The 25,680-nt window shown below is 48.1% G+C and overlaps 6 protein-coding genes across 6 annotated transcripts; 3 read left to right on the plus strand and 3 right to left on the minus strand.

Annotated features, from left to right (window-relative positions):
• Positions 1 to 268: 268 nt before the first annotated feature.
• BP5553_09314 (Structural maintenance of chromosomes protein) lies at positions 269 to 4,623 on the minus strand (the record flags this gene model as incomplete). The annotated part of the gene is made up of 3 exons (XM_032017937.1): positions 269 to 445; positions 509 to 3,685; positions 3,736 to 4,623. The coding sequence occupies 3 exons, from the start codon at positions 4,621 to 4,623 to the stop codon at positions 269 to 271; spliced, it is 4,242 nt and encodes a 1,413-aa protein (XP_031865844.1).
• A 367-nt stretch (positions 4,624 to 4,990) lies between these two features.
• BP5553_09315 (Uncharacterized protein) lies at positions 4,991 to 6,055 on the plus strand (the record flags this gene model as incomplete). The annotated part of the gene is made up of 3 exons (XM_032017938.1): positions 4,991 to 5,156; positions 5,211 to 5,449; positions 5,504 to 6,055. The coding sequence occupies 3 exons, from the start codon at positions 4,991 to 4,993 to the stop codon at positions 6,053 to 6,055; spliced, it is 957 nt and encodes a 318-aa protein (XP_031865845.1).
• A 638-nt stretch (positions 6,056 to 6,693) lies between these two features.
• Positions 6,694 to 8,383, minus strand: BP5553_09316 (Oxysterol-binding protein-like protein; the record flags this gene model as incomplete). The annotated part of the gene is made up of 4 exons (XM_032017939.1): positions 6,694 to 7,047; positions 7,101 to 7,760; positions 7,811 to 8,057; positions 8,223 to 8,383. The coding sequence occupies 4 exons, from the start codon at positions 8,381 to 8,383 to the stop codon at positions 6,694 to 6,696; spliced, it is 1,422 nt and encodes a 473-aa protein (XP_031865846.1).
• Positions 8,384 to 10,151: 1,768 nt separating this feature from the next.
• BP5553_09317 (Uncharacterized protein) lies at positions 10,152 to 12,408 on the minus strand (the record flags this gene model as incomplete). The annotated part of the gene is made up of 5 exons (XM_032017940.1): positions 10,152 to 10,788; positions 10,839 to 11,079; positions 11,222 to 12,000; positions 12,047 to 12,311; positions 12,360 to 12,408. 5 exons carry the CDS (start codon positions 12,406 to 12,408, stop codon positions 10,152 to 10,154), a joined length of 1,971 nt encoding a protein of 656 aa, XP_031865847.1.
• A 1,129-nt stretch (positions 12,409 to 13,537) lies between these two features.
• On the plus strand, positions 13,538 to 14,300 carry BP5553_09318 (uncharacterized protein; the record flags this gene model as incomplete). The annotated part of the gene is made up of 3 exons (XM_032017941.1): positions 13,538 to 13,687; positions 13,802 to 13,934; positions 14,017 to 14,300. The coding sequence occupies 3 exons, from the start codon at positions 13,538 to 13,540 to the stop codon at positions 14,298 to 14,300; spliced, it is 567 nt and encodes a 188-aa protein (XP_031865848.1).
• A 6,903-nt stretch (positions 14,301 to 21,203) lies between these two features.
• On the plus strand, positions 21,204 to 23,856 carry BP5553_09319 (Uncharacterized protein; the record flags this gene model as incomplete). The annotated part of the gene is made up of 3 exons (XM_032017942.1): positions 21,204 to 21,217; positions 21,317 to 21,451; positions 21,594 to 23,856. 3 exons carry the CDS (start codon positions 21,204 to 21,206, stop codon positions 23,854 to 23,856), a joined length of 2,412 nt encoding a protein of 803 aa, XP_031865849.1.
• Positions 23,857 to 25,680: the final 1,824 nt, after the last annotated feature.

Raw genomic sequence — 25,680 nt, forward strand, 5'->3', positions numbered from 1 at the left:
AATGATTACGATGATTACTGCGTGTACGATTTAATGGCGAGACGGCGACGGTGGAATGCATGGGATTCATCCGTTTTAACACTTTGTAGTTTAGATCCCATAGATAAAGTATTCAGCAATGAACAGCAAAACCAAACTCATTAATATTCATAATGCGTTACACGCCCATATCTCCCTTTCCAAAAGCCCCCTAAATGTACAGGACAACGTGCCGATTTAAACGCCCGGAAACCTCTTCCCTCTCGCTTCCATGCCCATATCCCCCACATCAGGCTGTGACATTGATATAATCCCTATTCTCAATCGTCACACTCTTTGTCATATGGTTAACCTTATACACCCCAACAAGTCTTGACGCGAGTTCAAACATGTTGTTCCTCAGCGAGATAACGACGAATTGGGCATTCTTCGTCCGCTCCTTGATATAACTAGCCACAATCGAGACCTATGTACATCATTAGTTGAGCCACTCGCATGTAGTTAATTGGCAAGGGGAGGGAGGACTTACATTTCTAAAATCTAAAGCCGCATCAATTTCATCCATGACGTACAATGGAGTAGGCTTATAGTGATGAAGAGCAAAGACCAGCGCTAAACTACTCAACGTCTTTTCACCACCCGACAAGTTCGAGATATTCTTCCAGGACTTTTTCGGGGGCATGACGCTGAACAGGATTCCCTCAGAGAATGGATCCAAAGAATCCACGAGCTCGAGTTCCGCATTACCACCCATGGTGATCATCTGGTACATCTCTTTAAGGCGCAGAGATATGGTGCTGAAGCCCTCCATAAAGCCTTCGAGCCGAAGTCGTCTTAGTTCGTCACAGCGCTTTTTTGATATGTCGCGTTGACCAACTGCGCTCTGGAGATCAGCGTGCCTCGCCGCGTGCTCTTCCACGCGTCGACGATATTCTGCAAGGACACCGAGCTCAACACTCTCATTCTGAGTCTTTTCCTCCAAGGCAGCAATCTCGCTCTTCAACGATTCCTTGCTCATATCTGCAATCTCGTCCTTGGTATAGGATGGCAGTTCATCGGGCGTAATATCTTCACCAAGATCGCTAACATTTTGAAGAGAGAGCTTGCCCAATTTGTCATGCCAGTACCTCAGACGCTTTTGGTTTTCAGCAAGCACCTTTTGGTTCTCCTCAAGCTTATTGCGCATCTCAATTTCAACTGCGCGGGTCTCATTGAGGGCTGCAGTCTTTTCGTCGAGCTCTGCTTTGACAGCTGAGAGATCCCTCTTTTTCTCTCGAAGCGCTTCTTGCGCTTCATCGACGCTTGCTTGATAGCCTTCCGCATCCGAGGTCTGGTTTTGGATATCTAGTTCAAGAGACTCGAGATCTGCAATCGCATTTTCAAGTTCCTTTGTGGCTTTGGCGTAGTCTTTCTCATGCTTGATCTTCTGTTTTTCGGCCTTGGCTCTAGTGACTTCTGCAGTAGATACAGCCTCGTTGACATTGTCAATTTCTTGCTTCAAGGCGTCGACCTTGGATCTCTGTGTCCGGAGCTTCTCGCCGCCAACTTCCATAATCTTGTCTTGCAATGCCTTTATTTCTTGCTCGACACTGGAAGTCTCACCGTGGAGCTTTTCGATATCCTTGTTCAGCTTTGCCACCTCTTTTTGAAGCGAGGCCACGCGACTATCATCTGTCTGCGAGGGTTGATGCTCCTTGCTTAATTCCTTGATCCGTCGCTGGGCATCGGCAAGATTTCTCGCTGAGCTCTCAACCTCGAGCCCGATCTTCTGCATCTTCGTATCAAGTCGGGGAATTTGATCGTTAAGATCTCGCAGTGTCGACTCTAGTCCACGTTGACGATCTTGGAACTTTTGGAAGTCTTGCTCTAATGCATCTCTATCCCCCTCGAGCTTATTTACTTGATCTTTAGACACATCTGCAACGAGTTTAGAGGACATCAGTCCTTTCTTAACCGTGTTACCTCCACCGGACATTGTACCAGACTTGTCAATCAACTGCCCATCAAGCGTCACCACTCTCCACCGCCTGGCGCCATAGGCAATGCGATTAGCTTGTGCGAGATCCTTCGCCACCAGAGTGTTTTGTAGGGAGTGATAGAAAGCAGGTCGGAATCTGTCATCTTTCGCTTTGATTAAGTCAAACAGGCGAGGTACGTTTTCTGGAGTTTCGATGGGTGACATATCTCGATTCCCAAGCTTGTCCAAGCACATGAAGTTACCACGGCCAAGATTAGTCTTCCGGAGGTACTCAATGCATTGTTGGCCTGCCTCAACGGTATCGGTTACGAAGTTGTCAAGCGCTCCACAGGCTGTGGAAATAGCGACATCGTATTTCTGATCAATAGTACCTAGATTGCCAAGCCTTCCGTGAAAGCCATCGATTCGACCCGATTCTTTGAGTCGCATCAAGCCTGTAAGCACATTGCCTTGGGTCTGCGTGTTGGACAAACTGGCACGAGCCTCGTCTGCCTTTTGACGAGCCCCTGATAGACGTGATCGAATATCTGGTTCTTTTTGCGCGAGTTGGTTGAATTCTGCCTGGACTCGAGCGGCTTCTTTCTCCAGTTTCTTTCTCTCTGTCTTGCACTCTTCGAGCTCTTCAAGCTTAGCCTCCCGGGCTTCCTCAATGCTGACGAGTTTTGCTTGGGTTTCTTCAAGTGCGACGGCGCCAGCATTTGCCTTTTCATGCAAGATAGCGAGCTCACTCTCAGCAACGGCAATCGCTGACTGCTTCTGATTGATTTTCTCATTCCAAGGCTCCAGAGATTTTTGTTTCGTCCCAATTTGATCTGAAAATGCCTGAGTTTTGCCCTTGAGACTATCTCGAATGGTTGCTAATTCCTTCTCTTCCACCTTCATCCGTTTCTCCATCGCATCAATCTCTTTGGCCGACTGCTCAATCTCAGCACTCCGGGTCTCAATAGTAGATTCCGCATCGGTGGCAGCTGTTTCAGCCGTGCTGATAGACTTTTCCAGTTTCTTTTGCTTGCTTGTCAAGAATTTTCTCTTTTCTTCAAACTTGACATGCTCTTGGTCGAATCTTGCCATTTCCTTGAGGATATGTTGGGTATTCTTCTCGAGAGACTCGTATTCTTTCTGGCCCGTTTTGTACTGCTTATCCAGAAGCTTGATTCCATCCTCATTTCCTTTATGCTTTGCTAATTCCTCATCAAGGCGAGCTTGCATTTGGCAAACAGCTTCTTCCGTAACTGCAATATTGTCGCCACACTCGTCAACATAGATTTGGTACAGTGCGCATTGCTTCATCGTTAGCTCATTTTCGGATTTGATGTACGCGAGGGCCTTGTTCTTTTTGTCCTCCAAGTTGTTCTTTTCTTTTTCGACATGCTGAACACGTCCGCTCTTCTCAACACAGACCTCGTTTAGGGTTTCAACTTCCATTGCAGATTCTTCAATGGGCGTTTTATACTTTGAGGTACCAATAATATCCTCTAAATATTCAAGAAGACCATCATCATGCTCATTGGCAGCCTTAGCCTTCATTTGAGCAATCGATTCGACTTCTCCCTGGAGAATCAGGAATCGTTTATGGTCCAGGTCTATCCCTTTAGCACGGAGTAGCGTCGTGACGGTTGTAAAATTGGACTCTTTGCCATTCATGTAATATTTGCTGGAATTATTCTTGAAAGCCCGCCGGGATATGATGAGGTCGGAGTCTGGCATAATTATATGTGTTCCATCTGGCTGCGTGGGGTTAGTAAAAGCTGTTCATGGTTCAGAATGGAGCAGCTTACCTGATCCATAACCTCTTGAAAATGCACGGCAACCTCACAAAAGTCGAGGTCTGGGAATGCCGCAGAGTTATGAATAAGAGCTGAAATTTTGCCCTGCCGCATCTTACTGGCTCTGAATCCAAAGACAAAAAGCAGAGAGTCAATAACGTTTGATTTACCGGATCCATTAGGGCCTACGACAGAGGAAAAGGACGCATGAAATGGGCCCACTTCCTGACGCCCCGCATAACTTTTGAAGTTGGTGAGAATCAAAAAAGTAATGACAATCCGAGCTTTGGGCCCTGTATCCTCAACCACTGGGGCTGCCATCGACCTTGACTTTAGGACTATATCCATTGGCTTCTCTAAAACTGTATCAAATGGCCTGACACGCTCTACAGCTGAGGTCTGGCTCTCAGCTGTACGCGGCCGATCATTGAGGGCTTCAGTGATATCCGCAAGTGGCGTGCCAGGCAATTGGGAAGGTTCTGGAGATTGTGATGACTGTGGGGTAGGTAATGGCGGAGGTAGTTCTGATGTCCTAGAAGAACGAGTCCCCCGAGCCGGCACACTCTTTCGTTTTCGTGGTGCGCTCTTAGAAGGAGAGTCCGGGTCCGGTTTTATAGTTTCTTCGGGGTCAAATACTTCGGAGGGCTCAATATTCTCACTCGAAAGGCTTTGATTTGCCCGGCCTGGAGTACGCGGAGTGATAGGAATGGTATTTGTAGTCCTGCGCCTTGACTGAGGGGCTTTCCGCGGGCTTCGCTGTTTGGGTGCAGGTGTAAACTCTTCCTCATCATCCACTTGCATCTTAGATTGTGCGAGCTCTTCCTCTTCCTCATCCGATTCCACAATTGTTTTCCTCCGGGACGCTGCCCTTCTCGAGGGCCTTGAGGACGGTTCGGACATTGTGGGTTGTTTAAATCGCAATTTCGTCGGGCGGTGATATGGTCAATCTCTAGGTTCCTTGGCGAAAGCGCGTCGATCGATGCGCGACTATAGCTAACTGAGGCAAACTCGTTCAATTATTCGATTCCCAATGACTCAAATCGTCGCGAATGCTACAATTGCGCGTCGGGCAACAGACGAAATTTGCGGGAACCGAACGTTGGGCGTGATGTTGGGGTGGTGTTGAAGTAAATACCGGATGCTCCTAGAGTAAACAAAGCCAAAGGGGCATACACGCTAAGATAAGATAAGAGCAAGCCCCGAATAACCTCACCACTTCAATGTATGCAACAAATCATAACGCGCCGCGCGCAACCCCAACCTCGCAATGTCCAACTACCGGAATTACAACTATCGGAATTTCGATGATGTTTTTGAATTTGATCCTGACTGCTCGTATGATGAGGGCATTGTCCAGGAAATCGATAAGGACAGGAAAGCCCTAGAAGGACTTTTTATCGACAAGGTTATGAAGGTCCTAGGAATCAAGAGACGTAAGTAAATCCGCTTCACATCATGGTGGATCCTAACTCAACTTGTCTTATTAGCTGCAAGATACTATCCCCCGAAGACCAACGCCGATCTACGGAACTTACACAAGGCGATCGTGGAGGGCACCGGCGCGGATATACATAAGCTCTCGGTTCTCTACTACCTAGTACTCAATATCGATTTTCCTACTGGGACTAGAGACCATTCTATCGCCTTCGAAAGAAGATGGTTTCTGCCGGGCAAGTACCAAATATACATGAAGGGGCTATGGCATTTAGATCGTCAAGAATTTGAGGTCGGTGTGCCAGTTTCGCAAGTCTCCAAAACAGCAAGGCTCACAGTGTTCTAGGACGCGCTTGAATACCTGACCTACCCATCATTAGTTCCCGATTTCTCCGACGAGATCCTGGAGGTGTTGGTACGGCGTTCAGACAACGATCTGACCCTCCCCCTGGCGTATTACTATACCGTCCAACCAACCCTCAAAAGTCAGAGCGCCATTGAATGTCTATTCTCAGCCATTGCGAGACACAATGTTACGGAAGCATATTATTTCGCCCGGAGCCAGCCAGAGCATACGCAGCGTCACATGTTCGAAATGCTCATATCTCTCGTTCTCCATAACTCCCCGGCTCAAACCATAGGGGACAGAAGTGCCGAGCTGGTCAACCTGCCGTTTACCATCGAGGAGGAGGGCTGGTTTGAAGAGTATCTTCTACATGGTGAGGGAAGTGGTTTGAGAAAGGCTAAGGACACTGTGCTTTTCCGGCGGATCGGGACCGGCAAATTTACTGAAGCATTGGCTATGAAAGATATGAAGACCCGTCCAGTTGGTGGTTTGCACTGGAATCACTTGACAAAGGCTGTGCAAGATGGCTTGGGACCAAGATTGGGAGTATAAAACACCATGTTAATAGTACTTGTTTCGGCGCATAGCAATTGAGGTTAAGGAGCTTTCAGAACGGTCTTCAATGTCCCTTAGAAATGATACCCACCGTTGAAGTACTCGTCTCGTAATTAAAATGTCACAAAATATATCCCGGCTTTCTATTCGGTGACTATGATACTTCCGCGCTATTTCCTCATTTGACCCCGAAAACACATAGCCCTCACCCCCCCCCCTTCGCGACCAGTGCCATTGCACTGCGCAAAGCAATGGCAGATAACTACCGGTAGATATTTTAAAACCTAACCAATATCCACCTTCGCCTCGCTTTCCAATTCCTCAAATGGGGTAGGTAACGGAGAACTAAACACCACTCACCCATAATCGCGTTATATGAAGTATAAATTCAAGGATCAATGATTCTCTAGGGGTATTGAGAGTATGTTTCCAGGCATCTATCAGGCAATATATACGTTTACTGCATCTATCCACATCTAGTTCGACACATCCCAAACCTAACTCATTCATAATGTTCCCTATGCCAACGCCGTCAAATGATGATCGTCACGGAACGAACGTATGTAAGCGGCATTAATGCGGCTTCTTCAAAATATCCATACTTGGTGGGAAGAGACCACCAAGAACCTTGTTCCTTAAGCACCAAGGACATCGCTCTCCTTAAGCTCAAATTTTCCCTGATGCAAACCATCCAGAACTTTCCGACCCTCGTCCGTCAACTCCGGTTTCCCAAGCGGTGTAACGACACCAGTAAAGAATCTCGGCTGCCATTTTGTGCCTGACTCTTCCCGCGCTTTAGCTTTTTCTCTCTGTCTTTCTTCTAATTCCTGCTTCAATGTGGTAGCGCGGGAGAACTGCCGCGTTTTGATGGCTTCGGTTACTCCAGACCAGAACCGTACGGATTCATTAGGGAGTTGTGCTTCGAATGGAGGGAGAATTTTAGGTGCCACGGATAGCGGGGTAAGATCTATTAAGAGAAGTTGGGTATCCTTGAGAATTTAAGTCAGCCTTGAAATCTACGACCAGGTAGATGCAGTCTTACAAATTTAGGGGCTAAGGAGAAGTAGACCTTCTCCTTCCAATTGCCTTGCACCCGTGCCAAGATGTCCTTTTCAGGAACATCTCGTATTTTTGTGATATTATCGTTGTCGGGGTCGTAGCGGAATACCACCCCTTCCATCTTATTTTGGGTCTTTCCCAGCCACCCTTCCTCCAAATAATTGAGGATAGTTTTGATCTTGGTCTTCGTGCAGGTCACATAACATTGATCTCCCACTGTCACACTCAAACTACCCCGCAGTAAACCTGCCAGATGCGCCGCAGGATGAGTGAGTTGGTACTCCTCGTTGTCCCGCTTCTCAAGCGTGACAAATATCCCCAGGTTGTGCTCTCCTGGCGTTACTTTTATGCTCGTACCGGTAAACTTCGCAGAAAGTTGATCGAATCCGCGAGCGGAGATACCCTTCGCTGGGCAATCGACATAGAATGCTGAGACCGGGGGATGATGTGATGTTTGTTCTGTAAGGGACGAAACTGTGACGGGTTCCGAAGGAACAACAGGTGTTATCTTCCCAACCTTTGTAGCAGCGACCGATGGAGTGGTTGGCCTGCTTTTAATAGATTTGGTAGAGGATTCCGAGCTCTCGGAGAGAGCTTTAAGGCTAGGTATTGGCGGAGCATGGTCTTCCACTACCCAGTTGCACTATCTTAAGGTTACTCATGTGAACGAAGGGCCCTGAGGCTGCCGCTTACCCTAAAAAATTCGCCGAGGGCGGAATTATACGGCTTGCAAGGCTTTCCCTTGACATATTTAAGATCCTTGGTGAACCAAAACCGTAATACCTCCAGCATCCTATCAAGCGGCTCATCTGAGTCTCCAATGGCAACAAATGTGTTCGGTTGATCAAGATAATTCCAATATTCGAGGTTCGGCGTGGGTTCCAATAGCTGAGCTGGCAACGAGAATCGAACAGAAGCAATGTCCGTGACACCTATGAACCTGTAGACAAGACTGGTATTAGTGAAATAACATATTTAAATTTGGATTTCTTGAATGCTCATGTATAGAAAAAGCCGCCATGTGCAAAGAGCGCCTGGCGCAATGGCACTCAACAGCTGTAGGGTGGGGTATCAATAGGCGCGTAAAACATATCCAAACACTTACTTCCGCAAAATCCCCAAGAACATACGGAGCTTTGAGGTATCATCGGGCGGCTTTTCTGACGCAACAGGTGTGGGATTTATTGATGAAGCGTCTGATTCCATCGACGAGGTCCCAGTCGTTGGTGGTGAGTTCTCTATGGACCCTGACGACGCGGACGCCATGGCGAATATGTGTAGGGTGGTACAAGTTGTAGAGCTATGCGAAGCTTCCTGTAATTCGCAGGATGAAGCTTGGAATGCTTCTATCGCGGGTAGCTGCCTGTATTGTACGAAGTGGGGGTTGAGGAGGAAGTTGATGAAGGACGAATAGCGGGTCGCAACCGCCGCAAGTTAGTGACGAAACAAGGCACTTTCTTCACAACGATAAGGGTACGTAGTATTAGCCTTAGGTACCCAACCCGATAGCGAAAAGAATTCTCGGGATGGCTTAGCGCTGTCGATCATCAGGTGGGTTTGAGAGAGAAATGAAATAGTGCCAAGGTGGGCGCTCTGGGCGCTGAATCTGCGGAGTGTAGGTACAGAGTATGACAGGTCGAACAAAGCAGGGTGAGAATGTTCAGCGACGACAGCTTCCTAGGCCAAGCGCACGCCTATACTCGAGTCCCCATCGTCACCCCTCAAAATCCACAAAGACGTTTCCGCTGCGATATATTGCAATGCAAGGTCACCCGTTGGTTCCAAACCCCACAGTCTCTGGACGGAGAGTCGTCCTGCACGAATCGATTTGGCCACGCGGCGGGAATAAGTTTCCGTCCCGGGTGGCCGCCCTTGATGACCCAAACAGAGGCACATGGTGCTCGTTTGTTTGGCTGTGTTGGAGAACATATGATATTCAATACCCCCTACCTCGGCACATCAGATATAGCAACGCAAATATACAGAGTGATTCCTGCATCATGTTCGTGTTTACCGGGTGAAACAGTAGTGCAATACTGCGGGGTGTGTTGGATATTGTTGAGGTTGTAGAAGCGGGAATAAGTACCTAGGTATGATGGCGGTGGTAATTTAAACTACCTAGGTACTGTAGGAATTAGTACGGTATGGCGCATGGAAATGAGGCTTGGATTGGATTGATTGTTCTCGAATCTAGACCCTAGTGGAAGGAAAGTCGGGAATCATACCCAAAAGTAACAGTAGGATTTACAGCCTAAATGCCTAATGTGGCCCAAAACCACGGCGCAATATCTACTGAGTAGGGCACCTTGCGCCTATTAATCTGCACACATCAGGAACGCAAAGCCTCAGAAAGGTAGTGATTTCCCTAAGCAAACAAACCTGCATAACTACTCCACGAATTACCTAAATTACAACAGCAAGGTGGGGAGGAGAACCCGATGAAATGTGATTATATAAGTGGAGACTAATAGGATTGTCAGACTTTTTCTAGCTCCGAGGTTCTAACTTTATAAAACGTGCCCTAATTACATTGTGTCTTAAGGCTAATTAACGTTTGCTTTGCGTGAATATTTCAGTGATTAGACCAGAGTTTTGCAGAACGGTATATAGGGAGGTCAAGTTTGTCGGACTTTGGTGTCCAGAGCTCTGACTTTGACTACTTGTACATCACAGCGTCGGCATTTTTATTTGCGTTCCGTGTGTACAAATTCTAGGGAGAATAAACAAGTAGCTGCCATATCTAATCGTCATTATTAGAGGCGTTTAGGGTGATAGTTGTATGACCACACAATAATACTCAACAATTTAGGTCAGTGGATATGTTTACAACTACAAAACGAGGAATCAATCACATAAGATACACATGTTACTTCTCGACAAAGGCAGCTAAAAATAAACCTAGAATTATATCTACCTAGGACTCGGATATCATCAAATATAGAACAAGAATAGATAACGCTAGATTGACTGCTCAAACGAATGCTCGCTGATTCCTTATCTTGCTTGCTGTATTTGAATGCTCAAACTTGGCCGCTCATGACTTGCCCAGCACAAAGATCTCTGCGTCAGCAGTGGTATCGCTGGTCATGTACATCCTACCCGCGCTATCGAAACCAAGGCCCGCTGGTCGGAAGCATCCTGAGCTCATGACAGGGCCATTGCCAGAGCAACCTGCCACATTGGGGTTCGAGAAGATATCGGTATATCCAGTGTTGCTTGAGCGTGGTGCAACAGGCTTATAAGCACCATCGGTACCCTTAGTGAAAGGAACAGCCACCACCTTAAACCCGGTCGTTGGCTGGCGATTCCAGGAGCCGTGGAAAGTAACGTACAGGGTGCTGAACGTAGGGTCGAACTTGCTATCGATAGGAGCCGAATGGGCTTGGAAAACTAGAGCTGGTGGGGTTGATACGCTGTCGCAGTTTACATCCTTGAAGGTGTTATTTGGGGCGATCACAAACTGGTCACCGACCTGGAACTTTTGATCTGTGAAATCGCTAGGCTTCCAGACCGCGAAGCAGGTCGGATATCCGTACCAATTGTTGTTAGGCTGGGTAACGTCGCCAAGATAATTGAGCTTCTCGGCTGGGTTGTCTTGATGGACGTCCTTTGGTGACTGGCCTTGAGCGGTACGTTGGAAGTTGTCACCACTGTTTTCAACTCCCCAAAGCCTATAACGTTGTCAATATCAATTCTAAGTAGTAAGGGTGGAAAAACTAACATGTTGTTACCGTCAAAAGTTATTCCAACCTCGTTTCGGAGACCGTATCCTGCCAACCACCCATCGTTGGGATAGTTATATCCATTAGCGGGAGCCTTGCTTAGATCAAAGACCTTGACGATCGCACGACCCGTCTTTGGGTTTCCAGAGGCATAATCAAAATTGTCGTTGGAGCCGTGAGAAACAACCAGCAAGTTTGGCTGATGCGGTGCAATAAGCAGCGTGCGGGATACATGCGCACCTAAATATGAACCTCTGAATCAGTATTGCCTCTTTAAAGTGGATTCCCTCATTTCGGGTGGCACATGTCAGAGCCAGAGTACTGCTCTACACGTCCGACAGCGGCCAAGTATAGAATCAATTGCTCGGAGGGTGTGACTTACCGCCGTTATACATTCCAGTAATGACAGTTCCCCGAGTTCCAACCGAGGTTGAGGAGGCAGTGTATGGCCAGGAATAAACGGTCGTCGATGTACTCGCGTACAACGTCTTGCCATCAACACTTAATGAAATGCCATGGTTCAGGTTGTTTTGTGATACCAACATCTTGGTCGAAGAAATGCAGCCATCTGCAGACATCACGTGTAGTGAAATACCCTTTCCAGATTGAACCACCAACATGTTACCGGCTGTATCAAAAACGATACTTCGAGGGCTGGTTAAACCACCGATAACCTTGGTAGCTTTCCATCCGCTGGCCAGGACAGATTGGAATTTGGCGGCCCCGGCACCGGCGCAAGAAGCAGGAATGCCTGCTGCAACAGTGTTAGTCGCCTTCGTGGTGGTCGTGAAGGTTGTAGAAGCCGCACTGGTAGTAGTGCTAGTTTTGACAGGAGGTGCTGGCTCTACAAGATTGGCAGCAATCCAGGATTCGAAATCCGGGCTTCGAGCGGCGCTCAAGTCGTGCTGCCATTTGCCAACAGCCTGGTGAACGGCAAAGGCAGAAGCATTGTTTGCGGGTTCTTGAGGAGCACTAACTCCTTGAGCCCAAGCAAACGGTGCTGTGCCGGTGGCATTTATCGTGGCTAGTTCGGCATTATTGTCTTGGTATGAGGTGCAGCCTCGACATCTTGCTACCATGGTCCAATGCGTGCTATTTGTTGTTGTGCCTTTCATAAGAGTATGCTCGGCTTCATCGTAGCCTTGTGGAAGACTCAGGCCACTGCCCATATGTTAGAACGCTCATAGAATTTCAGGGATTGTCATACAATGCAAAACGTGCCGAGACCGTTGCACTATTGCCATTTGGCCAGGCAACTGTGAGTGGATTAAACACCATTGTCCCGCCCCAACTAAAACCGGCCCATTTCGTTGCCACTGGGGCTGTGATTGAAATAATCGCATCAAACGGGGCGGTTACGTTCATAGGGAGCGCAATTCCATACTGGACACCTGTGGCAGGAACAGTATAGGTTTGGAAGCAGATCTTTGTCACTGAGTCGCAGGATTTTGTTGACTGCGCTTGGCCATATGCTGCAGGCGGTTAGAATCACACACCATTGCAGAAATGAAGCTGCTCACCATGGCTGGCAAGTGCCGCAGCACTGCCCACGAACTGGACTAAACGCATGGCGGGCTAGTTTTGTGAGTATGCAGAAAAATCCGGATCCTACTGCTTAAACGCAGGCGGATATTCCGATATCTTTATGTGGCAGAAAAGCCCTCACATTCGCAATGGCGAATACAAGTCCCGGCAACAGGCTATCCTGCTAAGCATTTTAATCTCCAAAAATCCCCTGTTTTCCCCTAGGAATATATTGAAAGGCATGAGGGCCCCGAGCAACTAGCCAATCTTTCCCGCTGGAATTGTAATAATTGACCGGGAGATACGGCGGTAGTATTGCGTGGCCATAGGCAGAAAGAAGAGGTCGACGGGCCTCGACCACGAGACTGGAGACTCTTTTCTCCATATTGCTTGGCTATTTTGGCTGCACTTTCTGAGGAAATGCCACTACTGACGGCTAATCATATGTGATCTACGAACCCCAGGTTTGTTTCAAAACTAGGAGAAATAGAGTTGCCGTCCAAAGTTCGACGTGTGGGGTGAGCCCAAATGTGGGGCCGGGAGGCATTAAGGCTTAGGATAATTGCCTTATCAAGTGGTGGCCGATCTGTGAAAGGGGCAATAGCCTCATATCAGGCGGTAGTTGTGATGTCCCATCGTGCGGTTGTTGTGGTTAAGTTAGGGGTTCGGCGGAAGCGAACGAACGGAACAAGTTATCCTCAGAAGAGCCGAGCCCTGTCGTAGCAAACTGTACAGTAGGTACCTTACAAGGTCCGATGTCTCCTGTCGCCAACCCCATCACGAGATTGCCAGGTGATGTAACTGTTGCCAATCCCGAGGTCTGGTAGATCAACCACTAAAAATAACACTCCTCTAACTGCTGCCAGTCGATCACCGTCGAATACGAGGCCCCGAGGTTCTACCTGTCCCAATGAGTGGAGATATTGCTCGTATCATCCTCAGAACCCCGTAGAAGGGGGGGAGTACAACATTATGCCAGCTCTCCGCGCAGCAAATCCATGTACCGTGGTGGTGTCATGCTGCCCAAACCTCCTATTTATATAGGATCGTCCTTCTACCAATTTTGCCTGATCTTCTCCACGTCCCATTCGCTTTTCCCACCCGCGCACTCTATACCTCACACTCGCCTTTCAGCAACTTACTTTCGCTTACTCAGTATATCTCTATCGCAAATATGAAGTCTATCATTGCTGTCTCGGCGCTTGTCGCCATGGTCGCGGCTCAATTGGAGCCTCCTGCAGGGCCGTTCACTGCTGGCGCTTGGAACCCGTCCAACCGCTGGACTGGGGTTGCTATTAACGCAAGTGGCAGAGGATTCTGGATCGTAAGATATTCCATCCCAGTCGAATTTAAATATATATAAAATTCGAGTCTTGGATTTTAAGCTTCCACCTAGACATTCTTCAATTGAACGACACTGACCTTTCAACCTTTACAGGGAAAGGATAGTTCATCATATTGCCCAGTAGTGAAAGGCCTCGATTGCACTGCTTTCCCAGGAACCAGCACTGTCTTTGCCGGCGGAAGCGGAACTCTTTCTCTAGACGTTGCGGTTCCCGGTGGCCAACAAGGTACGTAATTCCTCGCATTCTATTTTCAATTATAATCATCTCTCCAATTCATGCCGGGCCCAATTCTAACGCGGTCCAATAGTTTTCGTTGGCCCCGACGGAGCACTAGGGTACACCGGGGCGCATTCAGCCAGCATCCCCGTTGGCGCTGTCACCACGGGTTTCTTACGCTTTCAGAGTGTCGCTGGGGGAGCGCCTGTTCCAATGACTTTTGAGGGCAGTGGCTTTAGAGCTTGCCCTGTGGATGAGACCCAGGAGAATGTCTATCAGGTTTTTGCCTCTGCAGTGGGGACTGACCCTGGAAACTGCATTCAATTCCAGTTAAGGACATATTCTGCGCCTGGTATTAGTGCTTGGCAGTATTAAGTCCCTGTGTTCCAAACCAGCAGAGGGAGTTTGTGTTGGAATACGGCATGTGGAATATTAGGGAACAAATGAATAAGTGGATGTATTGGTATGGTAATCCTGTAGGGTCCTTAATACCTAATATTTGGCTCTCTAATTCTTGAGATCCACATAATGGCAGCTTTCAGGATTACCAGGCAATGAATATGCCGACAACATCAAAGTAGAAGGGTTTATATAAGCCACGGAGTTATATTTAGAGATAATATATTAATTCCAGTAATTTGGGTGCATACGTGGGGCATATATAGGCCACGTGTATATTAAATCTGGATTGGCAATCCCAGTCATATACTAATATGATTAAAGCTAGTCTATCAAATGTAGATTGGAACGAGATCGATGCTCCGAGCGATCGGATCTCCCCGTATCCAATCGAACATATCCAATTATTAATCCTTCTTTATCCCTCTCAAATAACCCCAGTCAATTATGACCTACTATATGACATACAGGTTACTTCCGAATTATCCCATTTCAATCATAATAGCACTAAGCATTTATACACAATAATGTTAACTAGTAACCTTGATAGACTACTGTTTTGCTATCGTTTTGCGAAGCTCTCGTGAATATATTTTAAAAAAATATGTGTTAAATCCAATTCTTATTTACCGTTTTTAGTTACCGCTATCTTATTCCCTTAACTTCCTATCTATGAATAAGTGAAACCTTCGTTTGCAGTAAAAGCTGCGGTTATACGACCACAAGACCACAGCCAACGGAGCAAGCGAACGGGACTTTTATACAGAGTCATACACCGTAAGCGTTAAAAGGGAAAATGTGATTTTGCCCAGAGGATAATCGTCGCAATCAGAGTCGCACGAAAGTAAATAAAGGGGTAACTAGCAAAATTTCAGCGCGAGTAACTTGGGGGAAGAGTAGTATGTTGATTTCCTCCATGTGAGAGTAACATAAAATTAAATATTGGGGTAATAGAGCTAAAGAAGGGTAGCATGGAATGCCATCTTGTTGTGGGAGCACGGTTCTCCAACTATTCATACTCACTGATGAAATTTAGGAGTCCTAGGTAATTATACCAAAGCAAGAAGTAGAAACTAATAAATAGAAATTTCATGCCTACACTGTAACATTACTATTTATTACTAGTGTTACTGCCTTCCTCAACTTTATAATATAAATATATTTTCTTATATTGCTATCAGAACGCGACTAGACGTACAATTTCTTTTCATCCGAAATTCGTTCATCCTTTTCTAGGTATACTACGGTCCTCAGAATACTACAAGTATACAGAATCTAACCTGTAAATATTATACAATTAAATATAAGTGTATTGGCATAAGATCGTAGGATATAAAGTAGATACCCGGCTAGGTATGTAAATAGTGCCATTTTACTTGACATAATTTGTTAGATATATCCCTTAAAAATATTAAGGTTAGTGTAGTAATTATCATACTACGATACATAAGACGGGACAGGAAACCACCGTGTTATCACAATCCATTTCAGCACACGGTATGAAACAAAAGAAATGTTCTTACAGAGTACCCAACCTCGACATAGATCGCCTCCCGAAAAAAATCAAAACTTGCAGAAAATAATTGGACGCTGAAGGATTGAAATTAATTACTTACTTTTTTGAACGGAGGAATAGTAATCATGTATGCAAGCCACATCACCAAGCGTGCCGAAGAATGTTCTAATGAGAAAAAAGCAATCGAAGATTCGAACCCATGTAAAGCTGAACTACAGCGTTGGGTGGCGTGCAGATCCCTGTACATCGCTGCACTGCAGATCGATCCCCTTGTAGGGCCAGAACAGTTAAGCACGTGAGTAACCCCAGGTCTTGATGTTCAACCGAAGGCCTTTCTGAGACATACCTATCCCAGGAGATGCATTTCGCCTAGGTATACGAAGTATAAATAAGGAAGAACATGGTGGTATTTGTAAATAAAATACGATACAACTTTTTTTGAAAAAGGGCTCGAATTTGCTCACTTGAGCGAGCCGTGGAATGGATTTGCCATGTAAAGAGACGTGGCATTAGAGCCGAAACATATAATGGCTCCGGAGTGCGTCAAAAGCTCAAAACGAAATGTCGGTAAGGAGCTCTTCTCTTTGCCACCTAAAACCATACAGGTATATGATTCCCATTCCTTATCTCGTATCAGCTCTGCAGAGAAAATGCCCGACGCTCAATAATGACACCTCACTTGCGGACACTTGCATCATAAGGCGGGCCCATTACAACATCAGCCGCACAAGTCAGCATATCATAAGGGCATAATGCATGGTTTTAAGGCTGAGGCTTTGGGGGTTATTGGGGTCCTGAAAGGGGCGGCTGCATGGATACGACGTGGACGAGGTGAAGACTGGTGGTAATACCGGAGGTTTTTAGGCCGTATTCCTCCCATTGGGAATCGGCTCGTCAGATGCCGGCCCTAGCGAGAGATTTATCAGAAAGTCATCGATATGAAATAATGGTCCCGAGGATCCAGTGCCCGATTGGAGCAAATTAATAAGCCCCGTTGGCGGTTGAGGGCCTGTGCATGTTCGCGATAGGGACAATGATGTCATCAAGCCCTGACGCGCAAAGGGATTTCGCTCTTTTCTAGGCGGGCGGGCCTATGGACCCCTGACGTATTACATTACCTTACCAGCTTGATACCTTCTTAGGAAGGGTTACGATGACATTAATATCACAGTTGGACTGAAGCTAAGCATTCAGGGGTCAGAAGGCCGCCGGTTCCAAATCATTTTCTTGTTGATATTCTAGTGCGTCATAGCAGCGGTCTGGTCCGGGGGGTCTGGGGCAACAGCGTTGAGTTGAAGTGGACCAGCGGCGCGGCAATTAATAGTTGAACTGGCGGACGCGGATTGGCCCGCTGCACGGAGGATACTCCTCCTAAGGCATTCAGCTGCGTATACGGTACGAAGGTACGGCCAACTCGTTGGCATAATGCAATCGTATGTCAAGTACGAAGTGGAAGAAAAGACAACTGCAGTCGGCATGAGGTTCGCGTGAGCGGTGTGACGTCTTGCATCTATGTCTAAGCTTTTGATACACCCAGCAAGCGGTAACAGTGCGTTTGTTGTCCGGACGAGGGGCAAAGTTCATGCAGCAGATCGAGCTCGGGAGGCTGTCTCGTGGTTGTTAGGATTTATCTTCCTCCGCGTCCCCGATCATATAAGCCCCCGATCGTGTAATACTTTAGATATATACTAGGGTTAGTACTCGTCGACCCCAGATTATTATGCCAATGAATGGTGTTTGACGTAGATAATTTCGGTGGTCTCGGTTCGCTTGTTGGAGGTCGTCGCCGACAACGGAAGATGGCACAGCGAGGCACCACATAGCTGATGGTGGCTGAATTACATGATGGCAACCACGTGTTTTTTTTTGTCTCAGATGCCTTTTGTTAAATCATAACGAGCGTTTAGTTTCCGTTCGGCGCCAAACTTGAATACCCCTAAAGGGCGGGGGCTGTTGTGGTACGCGGAGGATTCCACTAATTAGTAAAAGATCGAGGAACCATGGGTTTGTTGCGCCACGAGTCAAGCCACGCCAGAGCAATCGCCACACCAAGAAAATCGATCGGCGCTGCAGATTCTTTGCGAACGCATCTCAAATGTCGCCACACAGATCCTCCAGGGTCCCAGCGCCTGTAAAGATTTCCTGCTCCCTGGAGAGCCGTGGCTGCGTCACCCTTGAAGCAGCGAAAAGGCTGCAAAAGGACAAGAGAAAAAGAGCGGAGAAAATTTTGTATCAAAGAATGACTTGTGTCCCTGAGAGGAACTACCCACAGAAACCGATGCTCCTAGTGCCGTAACTACTGGCCACCATAAAAAGGATAGAGCAGGACTTAATGTCTAGATGCGCCGGTGGAAACGGGAAACAACACGCACCCAGGCCTTCATCTTACTGGCGCTGGGTACGAGGCCAATAGGCGTATGGAAGGGACCGGTGAACGATTATTCCCCTACGTCCCCTAACGTTCGGTTATGCATCTCGAATAGGGGAGTACGGAGGTAATTGCAACATCATGTACATGTACGTTCGAGACCTTAATATCAAGAATCTTCTGGGATCCTGCCTGTTGAGGCTTTTGCCCTTGGGTTCCGGCGATTTCCGGGGCCACTTGCTCATGTACCTAGGTACGGCGTATTCCCAGAAAGAAACCAACATGCAGATTGGGGTCTTGAGCAAATTGGGGTCTTAAGTGTAGTTGTTCCTAGGCGTGGGGCTTCTCCAGCGCCATTGGAATTCAGAGTGGAACGAGGGCAAGCCAAATTCAAATCAATATATGGAAGATGTGGAAGCACGGAAGGAAGCTAATAGAGTTGGGCTGAGCCAGAAGGGTGACGCCTCTTAACAACATGAACCCAAAAGGGCCTTTGCTCCACGCCATAAAAAGGAGTATGCGAGGCTAATGAGGAAAAGGAATCGATGATCCCCTCGAGATGGAGTATGTCATCATGGGTAAGGTACGTTGTACCCGAGTACCTTGCGGAGTAAATTTCGGTTGCCATCGCAGATTTCGCGTGCAACGCAATCATCGTCATGTCGTACAGGCCGAGCCATAAGTGGCGGGTCGCATGCTGTTCGAAGTGGCTCGAAATATCCGGCGCTGGGACATTTCCAATATCAATGCTGGCAGCTGAAAGGCTGTGGCGGTGCAGTGAAAAAAATGGTCTGGAATAATGCACATATGCTTCGCACAGGACTACGGATGCTCTTCCATATCGCACCGATTCAGTGCACCCGTAGATGGCACGTAGTATCTCGCAGAGGCCCTTCCCGCCGTCCCACACAAAATGTTATAAAATATTTGCATTTGACGCCGAGGGAAGGCTGGTACTAGTCGGCAGGCTCCAGTATGAAGGAGCACTGCAATGAAACGAAACAAAATTAAAGGTTACGGCGGGGAGTCGGGGACGAGGCAACAGATCGAGGGCAAGAGGAACCAGATCACAGGCATCGATCCCCTCATTAGGGCACAAAATATTGCGGCAGCAGCGTCTAGTGCCCAAACTATAAGCATTAGGGAGAATTCGGGAAACAAGTGTTTGGAACTACTACTGAGTAGGTTCCCGGCAAAGAGAGGACAATGGTAATTCGAGGCTGGAGAGGCTCAACTTCACAAAGGTCCGAGGGTCTAGCGCCAAGATACGAGCAGTTCGTGGCTCTCAGTAGCGCCATTGTTGCTGTTCATGGTCCAGAGCACATCCCAGACTCCCAGGCCATGATGCCCACCTAGGGACTTGGGACTTCGGCGTTGGGGGCCACATACGTAGCCACTCCACCACTCTACCCCATCTTTTCATCCTCGGGAGCTCTGTATCGTAGCTTGCGGTCCCGTAATTATCCTTGGCCGCTGGCCGAGTGAAGCCGACTGCTCGGGAGGGGGCGATAGGGATTTGATCATTGTCGCCACCCTGGTGGATGATCGGCTATCGTTTTCCAAGACCTTTTGGAAGGTTGATCGTCCCATATCCATGTACTTCGTAGACTGTGTGGCTGAGGGACCCTAGGGAGGCATCCGGTGCAACGGGAGAAGAGTTCCATTGCCAATGCTGAACGTCACTTTGCACCGGCGCTAGGTTATTATTAGCTGGTGGACTTTGGACAACTCCACGCTGCTCTCCCGCGCTCTCTCTCGCTCAGCATCGTGGACGGGATCGCTGGTAGTAATAAGAGTAGGGAACGAAGAAACAGCTGGTGCAGGTGCAGGTACATGCGCAGATGCAGATGCAGATGCAGATGCAGGCGCATGTACATACAGGTGTAGACCGCTCAACAGAAACTGACTGAAGGACGCGAGCTTGCAATAATATACTTCGTGCTTGTAATAAGACATCAGACCTACGGCCTAGTACCAACAGCGGCTAAAGCGGCGCCACAGCAGACAGCATTGGTTACAGAACACACGACGTATTGTTGCAGGCCTAGCGTCTAGCACTCGTCATATGGAATGATAAGTATGTTCTCACCGTGTTCGTAAGAAAGCTGCGATGCCTCTGATGGCTACGTAGCACTGTTTGCTTGGTACTTCGCAGTGGTCTCTTGCCTCGACTCTCGCAGTCGAGGTACTTTGGAGGCGTGAGTTACTAGCAAGTTATTAGTTGTTTTCGCCACCGCACTAGGACACCAAGCACTAAAGCCCGCTGGTACCTTTTTCCTTTTCATCCTCGGGCGCGAGATATGTATATGGATATGGATCTGGATATGGTTACGGTTATGGATAAGGTATGGGATAGGGTTATGGGAGAGATGACATGTTAGCGCCCGATGCCCATCCACGGTCCCCATGCTTCCCCTTCCCTCGAATACGTTTCTCTACGTCCCCTTCGCCCTTCGTAGCGTCATCTCTCGATCATACCTACGTCTCCAATACCCACTCCCTACCTACCTATTACTGGACGAAATACCTCAGGTACTCGGAGCTTCCCCGTGATCCACCCCCCTCCCTCCCCCCCCGAAAACCCCAATTGCGTCGCCTACCGACTCCCTGCACCCCTTTCCCATCCATCATATATTATCAATCTCTCCTGCTCCTCCTCTTCTTCCTCGACCTCAACTTCGGCCGCCTTCTGCTTTTATTCATTCACAAAAAGTCTTCGTCCAGACAGGCTTCCCCTTTTCGCTCGCTACCCGCCCAAGTATACGCACTTGATAGGTATCTCGCTATCGTACAACCGAGCTACACCTTCCCCAGTTCAATCGCAAACCCGCGACATACAGATACACACCTTCGCTCCCTAGAAGGAGATGTACTTTGGCCAAACTAGCCCCGAACCTCCTGATTTCTCCACCAAATACCACCAGTATCTATTGAGCTGCGTTGTCGCCGAGTGCGTACCTGAGCCGTGCACTGCCCAACCTAGCCACCCCTCCAGATGTTTCGCAATCGGTACGTTCTGCGCCCATCTCGTGGTCCCTTTTGACGCGCCTCTGGACCCGGCCTCATTTCTCATTCGAGCCAGCTCAGCTAACTGTATTATGCGCCTAGAACGTCCTCCCAAAAACCTGGCGATGAATTTATCGCAAATTTCCGCCAAACCTTCCCAGAAGTCTCCGTTGCGGCCGCTTCCGCCTCCTCGACCGCTGGGAATCCAGCACCTGGTGCCGCAGTCTCCTCAGACCGGTATGTATAGAATCTTCCCAGCCCCAGAGGTGCCCCAGAAGTGCCTCAATTACATGCCTCTGCCTGATCCAGCGGAACTCTACCCCCACCCAGATCATGAACCTCTACAAGCTTAGAGATACCAGCTAACATATATCTGTAGGCTCCCCGACCTTGGCGATGACGATTTGAAAGATCTCGATCCTACTCCCAGGGCGCAAAACGAGCCATGGCGTTTTACACCTTCTCTGCTGGACCCGAATTCATTCGCTTTCGCCTCTTTTGCAAACCAACCGCCTGGATACTACACCCCCGGGCCAAATTCGTTGTATCATAACCAAGCTGGAGACCTGCATACTCCAGGAATGGGAATGGGAATGAGCCTTGGAACTCCTCTGTCGATACCCACTTCGGCGGATGCCGTACATACAAGCACCATGATGGACGTTTCTGGTTTCGGCCATACCCTCCCTCCCCAATTCCATAATTATTACCCATTTGGTCACCCACAGCCGCAATCACAGCCGCAACCGCCAGCACAACCAACTTTTGCCCCTTCCTCGTTTGTACATCAAGACACCGGCTATGAGACGATGGAGCAGGAAAGGTCGCCAATGGCTAATGGTGGGCGGATGGATTGTATGGATGCTAGCTCTCAACAGCACTCTCCAGTTATGGCATATCGGCCGGCGCCGCAGGACGTGGCGATGACTAGTGCTATGCCCCCATCGGCTGAGAAGTTTCGTTTCCATGTGACATTGAACGCTCCAACGGCAATGATCAAGCATGTAGAGGAGATTCCACTCACTTATCTTAACAAGGGTCAAGCTTATTCAATTTCGATCATTGACACTGCCCCTCCAGTGCCACTGTTGCCTGGGACGAAATATCGAACATTTATCCGGGTATCTTTTGAAGATGAGCAACAGCGTCAGAGACCTGCGACATGCTGGCAGCTATGGAAGGAGGGACGAGGGACGAACGAGGCGCATCAGCGAGGAGGTAAACTTCAAGCAGTCGAATATGTGGAAGCAAACCAACCTGTCGAAACCGACGACAGGAGGACCCGATCAGAGCTTGATACTGCATCCTTTGATGGTTTCTCAGTCATTTGGACGCCTGGCATGAATGGATCAGCAGAATGCAATGTTGCTGTTCGTTTCAACTTTCTCTCGACGGATTTCAGCCATTCGAAAGGTGTAAAGGGAATTCCAGTTCGGCTCTGTGCCAAAACCGAGACGATAACGACCGGATCGCCGCACTCCAGTGCCGAGTTTTCAGAAGTTTCCTATTGCAAAGTCAAGCTCTTCAGAGATCATGGGGCGGAACGGAAACTATCAAACGATATCGCACATGTAAAGAAGACGATCGAGAAGCTTAAGCAGCAGATTGCTCAGGCCGAGACTGGCATGATAGATTTTGGGAAGAGGAAGAGGACAGGCTCAAGCACGACCAATGCTCAGCACAGCCACCGACCTGGCAAAGTTCAGAAACATAAACGGACGTGGTCAATGTCGTCTGCCTCGTCCGCTGGAGGACCCCGCGTGCCCATCGAAGAAGATATGCACTATAAGCTTCAGACGATGCAAGACATGTTTACAAGCACGAGACCGGTCAGCATTCTCTACCTTCGTGGCGAAGTGCAAGACGACCCAGATCTTCATCCTGTAGCTTTGCCTGGCGAGCCTCTTGATCTCACGAAAGTGGATTCGAGAACAACTACTATTTGGCAACAGCGAAGCAGTGATCACAGTTCTACAACCGGAGGTTCCTCACTCGTCTCTCCATCTCCAAGCTCGATATCTTTGCACTCCCAAGCTCGCAGTGGCACTTCAATGCCTAACGCGCCCGGTCACTGGCCCGAATTCCAATCCTTAGCTCCAACTGATATCACCTCCTCGAATCCTCAACAACTCGCAAGCCCTCCTGATCAGATCACTAAGGTGCCCAGAACTGATGATGCTGGAAGTTTGAGCGGCTGGATTGAGGCTTTGGGAGTGGACTCGGCATACAAGCCGCCCATCGCAGACCGTCTATTAAAGCCAGTGGCTTGCTTCTTCGTTCGCCGCCGCGACCCGTCTCAACCCGACAGGCATGATTATTACAAAGCCATATATCTCAAGCAGCGGACTCTAAGAGACTTTGCGAGTGGCATAACTGCCAAATGGAATCTAGACCCTAGTAAACTCGTCCGCGTTCTACATGTCCTTGACCGAGGACTAGAAGTGGAAATCGATGATGATGTCATAGGGGAGCTTTCTGAGGGACAAGACCTTATCATGGAGATTACCGAAGTCAAAAATCCAACTGAGCCGGTGAAGCGTGAATGGGAAATATCACTCGATGTCACCGTTGACAGCGATCATTCTACAAGCACCGAGAATGTCATCCAAACCGAGGCATATGAAATCCGCCTCATGTTCTAATACAATTTTCTCCTGAAACTATTACCGCCACGATATCCAATGGCCCGGATGGTCATGTAATTGTTATCTATTTCATTATCTAGTGAATTTTGGGATTGGAGGCTTGATGTAATGGCGCAGCGTGCCTTTCTTGAGATACCAGTTCCGTTTTGGAACACCCTGTCCTCAATACCCCTCTTCAAATTCATGCTTAGAGGTTATTCATTCGGGAGGGAGTAGGTTATGGCGGATGGATTACTGCCAGCTTGCGGAAGCTTTGCTTGATTTTTACATGGGAATTCCCCCCTTTCTAGCACATATTTTTGTGGTCCAAACCACTTTGCATTCATTCCACGGTCATCACCTGGTCGACGTACACGAATATTCACGAACATGTTACATAATGGAGCCATGAAGTACATGAATTTATTTACTCTTTGAGAAGCTGGATTGGATATTTCCATAGGAGAGGGCATGATATCTGAGATGCTGAACACAAAATTGGCCCCTAAGAAGGGTTTGAGACGCACGAAGAATAATATGCGGTTCACACATGCACACATTATCGTTATCGTTCTTGACGTGAGTGCTTACTAGCTAAATTTGCTACATGACTTACTGCATTCATTATCAAGTGGTATAGGTCACTCATTGATACATGCTATTGGCTACAGTAATCCTTGTCGGTACAATGATAGCTAAATTTACTACCGTACATACATCGGACACCGCATTCGAATCCAGACAAATTTAACCCACATATAAATTCGAACTATCTAATATAAGGTTTATCCTCCACCCCCGTTAGGCCATTTTCCCATTGACTGAACAACTAGGGGCAATTTACGATCAGTCCCCGTCAGTCCCCGGATGTCATGTTTTTTCTCATGTGTTCCATGTGACCGACCTCCATAGATTGACAATCTACACGCACAAAGATGTGACCGATCGACATGCGATATACTACATATAGTTAGAAGTGGCGAGTGCTGTGTAGTACTCGGGCGGAATTCCGATCCTAGAGAGGCGGGGGCTCCACGCGGGCTCCTCGCAGCCGCCTCCCTATTCCACGAAATAATAACCCGATAGTGGACACCAATATACTGAGTCGTCGATTGCTGTAACTAGCCCCAACACGTTCCCACTCTCCCATCCCAGCTCCCATCAAGCCTGTGGCGAAACTAATGTGGAAATAGAGACTCCAAAGCTAATAAGGGGGCGAACTATTATACTCGGACCGAGATAATAGAGCGGGAGACTCCGAGGCTTTTGCCGCTACCTCAGCACCAACCTTAAAGGCATGCTCCGTCCTCGACTGCTGACTGGTTACCATGGTTCACAAGCTAGGCCAAGCTTTCAGGCACAGATGTGAGTGTGACATGCTCCTTACAGAAAAGCAACGCCACATCAACCCCTCACAAGGCCATACAGGAGATCTGCAGGCATCGGGGAAATCATCAAGACTCGATCGATGAGGTACTGGAGCAACACAAGGGGGGCGATGGAGTCACGCTGCATGTCCCCGTGTTATACAGCACTAAAGCATGCAGTAGGTGCCCTAGAGCCACATGAGAAAATAGGTAGGGAAGATCCACTTGATGAACCTCTCTCTGCTGTGGCTGACGACGGGCGGCTCGCAAAATAAAAGGAGCTTGAGTGTGAGGAATACCTGGGGCCGGAAGCCACAGCTATTGGCAAGCCACGGCTACCTCCCATCTAAGACTAATAAGGAAATGATCACCGTCATGAATCATGCATCAAAGCCTCCTGAATATTTTGGAGGAGGTTATCGACACGGGTACTCTGCCAATGTCTCCATAAGAACCTTTAAGACTATACTCATGA

The sequence above is a fragment of the Venustampulla echinocandica genome, assembly GCF_003357145.1.
Source record: "Venustampulla echinocandica strain BP 5553 chromosome Unknown scaffold_10, whole genome shotgun sequence".
NCBI lineage: Eukaryota > Fungi > Ascomycota > Leotiomycetes > Helotiales > Pleuroascaceae > Venustampulla > Venustampulla echinocandica.